The sequence below is a fragment of the Phalacrocorax carbo genome, chromosome 3 (genome assembly GCF_963921805.1).
Source record: "Phalacrocorax carbo chromosome 3, bPhaCar2.1, whole genome shotgun sequence".
Lineage (NCBI taxonomy): Eukaryota > Metazoa > Chordata > Aves > Suliformes > Phalacrocoracidae > Phalacrocorax > Phalacrocorax carbo.
Window position 1 is genome coordinate 36,199,005 of NC_087515.1, and position 4,288 is coordinate 36,203,292.

The 4,288-nt window shown below is 51.5% G+C and overlaps 1 protein-coding gene across 1 annotated transcript; it reads right to left on the bottom strand.

Annotated features, from left to right (window-relative positions):
• Positions 1 to 95: 95 nt before the first annotated feature.
• BIRC5 (baculoviral IAP repeat containing 5) lies at positions 96 to 1,690 on the bottom strand. Its single transcript, XM_064446488.1, has 4 exons — positions 1,522 to 1,690; positions 1,321 to 1,430; positions 1,003 to 1,120; positions 96 to 751 (listed from the first exon to the last, which is right to left on the bottom strand). Exons 1-4 carry the CDS (start codon positions 1,645 to 1,647, stop codon positions 668 to 670), a joined length of 438 nt encoding a protein of 145 aa, XP_064302558.1. The 5' UTR covers positions 1,648 to 1,690; the 3' UTR covers positions 96 to 667.
• Positions 1,691 to 4,288: the final 2,598 nt, after the last annotated feature.

Here is a 4,288-nt window from a genome sequence, read left to right on the forward strand (position 1 = left end):
AGCTTATTTTCTGTTTTGAAGTTAAAACTGCATTCAGTGGGGATCATTGCATTAAAGGTCTGGTTTTTTCCCTCCAGAAAATTGAGTAAAATTACTTTGCTGTTTTGCCTTCAACTTTTATTTATAAATGCACCAACACGAGGCAGCAGCCAACTACAAACAGAAGTTTGCAAGGATACCAGGCACACTAAGATTTGGTATCATTAGACATTATTAGCCACAATCCTAAATCCCTGAAGGAGTTTTAAAAAACTCCTTTGCCTCTTTATTTCCAAAAGTACACAAAAGCATTGGTATATTCAGTATAAAAATGGAAGTGCCCGCTAGCTCCTACAAGAAACACAATTTTTGCGCCAGAGGTACCAGCATCTCCAAAATGGAAACAGCTTGGTTTAAAAATAAAGAACAAATAAAACTACTAGTAATCCTTAATTAAACCAACAGGAAGAACAGGAGAACCCCTGCAGAAAAAGATTAGGTGTGCAGTGCATCAAACCCCAGGTACTTCCCGGACAGACTTAGATGAGCGAAGAAGAATTCAGTCTGCTTCTTGCAGAGACAGCCGTTCTGAAAGCAGTCTCGGGAAACAGAGTCATCCAGCCAAATCGGCAGTGCCAGAGCACATGTACAAGGCAGATGTCACCGGCAAGCGAGAAGCTACAGCAGCCTAGGAGACCAGATTCTCTATTTCATGACGCACGTTCTTGGCTGCATCTTCAACCTCGGTCACCTTCTGAGAAATTTCTTTTTTCTGCAAAGAGCAAAAATAATGCATTACTGTCTACCACTCAACAGAGCATCATTCAGCCTCAAGGGGAAAGCAGGCTACGCCTCCCATAAGGCAAAGGCTGCGGACCAGGAGCCAGGAAGCAAGGAGCCGCTTTGGCAGCACTGCGGTAAGGAACCAGGAGGCCAGCTAAGCTATCCCAGGACTAGAAACTAAGGAAGTCTTCCAGAGACACGGGGGTGTAGAAGAATGTCAGAGTACAGATATGTACGTACAATTGCATTTTTCATTCGCTCTTTGTCCAGCTTCAGGAACTCCTGCAGTGTCAGGCTGGTAGGGTCTTTCTGAAGAGAGAGAAAAGCACAGCCTGCAGAGTGTTTTTTGTGTTCTTCCCTGAAAAGAGGGGAAGAAAAAAAGAAAAAAGGGGGAAAAAAAGAAGGAAAAAAAGATTAAAAAGCAGCTCACAAGAACACGGGCAGCCGTTCTTCCCTGTCTGGCACCTCGAGCCACCAGCAGCTGTTCCGCCTCCACCGCTGCCACCGGGGCCGGCCGGGGGGGACAGGGGACACCGGGGGGGACCCCCCGCTACTCACAGGGGGTCGTCGTCGGGCTCCCAGCCCTCCAGCTCCTTGAAGCAGAAGAAGCACTGGGCCACGTCGGGGCCGTTCTCGCTGGGGCAGTGCACGAAGCCCGCCGCCGCCATCTGCGGGCAGAGGGAAATAGGGAGGGCCCGTCAGCACCCGCCGACCGACCCGCCGACCGACCCGCCGACCGCCACCGCTCCCCGAGCTCACCCGCTCGGGCGTGCAGGCGCATCCCTCGGTAAAGGGCCAATTGCGGAAGGTGGCGGCGCGAGTGGGGACGAGGTAGAGCCGCCATTCCTCGGGCAGCACCGCCGCCAGCTCCGCGCCGTCCGCCATGGCTCGGTTCGAACGGCGGCGGTTGGTCGCGCGGGGCAGAGCGGGAGCGGGGCGGGGCGGGCGCGAGGGCCGGCGGGAGCTGTAGTCCGGCCGTTCCCGTGCCGCCAGAGCCGGCAGAGGGGCAGAGCCGGAAGCGTTCTGCTGAGGCAGGACCTGCGCGGAGCTGTGGCAGCGGCCGCTCGCTCCCGCCACGGGCAGCAGGAGCGGCTGAGCGCGCCGCCCCCGCCTGACTAACGCTGCCTACCTGGAGAAGGAAGTGGGACCCAGCGATCTGGCGCGCTGCCGCAGGGGCAGGAGGCAGCCGGTTTTGCAGGGAAGAACTAGCCACACATCCATCACAGCGACAGGGGCTCAGTTTCCTGCACCGCCTGATGCAGCAGGCAGTGTTTGCTCCGAGAGCGTCTCCTCCAGAGAAAACACAACGGCTGGAGGGAGGCAATCCCGTGGGCCAGGTTACGTCCTGGAGCAAGCTGGTGTAAGCAAAGTAGTCAGAGACAAGTGATAAAGATGGCTTAGCTCAACCGGTCACTAAGAGCTTATCGCCACAAGCGGGTGGGTCTGCAGAGAAACACATCCTCACACCGTAGGTGGCAATGAATGGACCAGGCAGGCTTTTGCTTCTTCCCTGAGACTGGTTCTGAAAAGAAGTGTTCAGCACGTGTGTGCAACATCAGGACTCTCAGGAAAGAGACTTCTCTTTCAAAGTAAACTGCAAAGTATTACCTGTACAAAATTACCAGCTACTACACAGAATGATCCCAGTATTTACCCAGCTCAGCTACTGTAGATCACGGGGCGTGATAAGCTGACCACAGCAGGCAGCTTCCTGGTTGTGAAGTATCAAAGCTCAGACAAGCACATGGAAAGGTTCGGGCTTTGCTGCTCTTAGAAAAGGGTGAGGTTCCACCTTTATTCTCCAGGAAGACTTTGTTCTGTTAAACTGGGCTGCATTTGGCAAGCACAGTCACCACTACAGTTACTGCGCAGCTCAGGGAAGCGTGGAGTAATTGTGTCATCAAGCGGGGTGGATGCTGGCTTTCTAATCACAGCTAACATAAGTCATCAGGCTGGTCTCCACGGCACAAAGAGGCAAGCAGAGGACTGAAAGCACAGTTTGTTTCATTGCGTGCCTTGGAGGAGCCTCATGTGTTGCAGAGAAAACCAGCTGTGTGTGATCATTCAAGCAATGGCCTTAAGCTGCTACAGGCCATACAGGCTTCTCATTATTCATAATTTGGGGAGGAAACATTCTCTTGAGAGGAGGCTGGAAGCGGTCCCTGTGCAGCCACAAAAGACCAATGGGGCTGCAGCAGCTATTTTATAGCTACTTCATAGGCTACCTAATTCTGGTGCTGACCTAGTGAGGACAGGTAGAGCTCCCTTAGCAACCCTGGTGCATTTCCCCAAGACTGCCAGCCCCTATCAGATTGCACACCCAACTTCACATAGTGCCGGCTAGGAGGCTGACCTCAACACCCTGTCTTCAGAAGACGCTTGCTGAAAGTGGGGGTGTGAATTCCTGCTCACAGAACAGTGCCTCCGTGCTCTGTGCTCACCCATATAGCCAGCAGAGTAAAACAAGCTGTCTCTTACAGAAGCTTGAGTTGCCAAGGGGAAACAATGCACGGATACCGTGGCCTTCACCAGCGTCCTTCAGATCTGGTTTGTTGGGATCCCTTTGCAAATCAGGAAGGTCCTTCTGAGCCGTGGCTATTCACTATGCACGATCTGGATCAACAAAGTGATCCTCGAGCCAGCCACACTTGCACCCTGTTCTCACCAAAGCCTTTAGGAACAACAGGGAAGGATCTCATGCAAAGCAGTTCAAAGCCACACCAGATTTTTCACAGGCAGCACTAAAGAAGAGGGTGTAGAGTGTCCTCCCCGTAAGACCAAGAGATCCAAACTTAAGCCTACAGTTCCAGGTATGTGGGATATAATAGGTACAGCAGTTAACTGGCTGATTTTCCTATTAAAGCAAATTAGCAAGCAACAAGCTAAGTCCACATAAATGCTGGTGGACCTGTGAAGTTGCAAAGCAATTTCATGTTTCTGTAGCCTGCAGAACAGCAATATTGATCTCCATCCCCTGCAATCTTTAATGTACTCATTCCTACCACTCTTCCTGAAGAAGGCACATGTTGATATTTCTACTTTTCCAGGTGACAGACAGATCCAAAATGGCTGAGGTGCAAAGGCTCAAAGACGCTTCATTGCCTTTGAGGATCTGGGGGTAAAAGAACTGCCTGGATGAAACAAGCAGCCTGCAAGCACAGCAGGGCTGTTCTCACACCTCCTTCACTTGGCATCCTCCCTCTGAGGGACAAAGCCACAGAGGCGTAAGCACAGGACAAGAAGCTCCTAAAAATCTTCCAAGTCACCTTTGAGAATATGATACAGAACTGCTTATCTTCTTCAGGCTCTCTTTTATCTCATAATTCTGGCTGGCAAGGGAACAGCCTGCTAGGGCCTACATGTGTGCAGCTTCTGTGCGGGTGCCCAGTAGAGAAATAAGGTATTTCTTGCCTTCCTCTGCTGCCACACACATGATTTGCATCCTCTATCAGCCATACTAGAGTTTGATAAGCTTCAATGAAATAAGATGATGGAGAGACAGCTTAATAAACAGTATGACTACAAG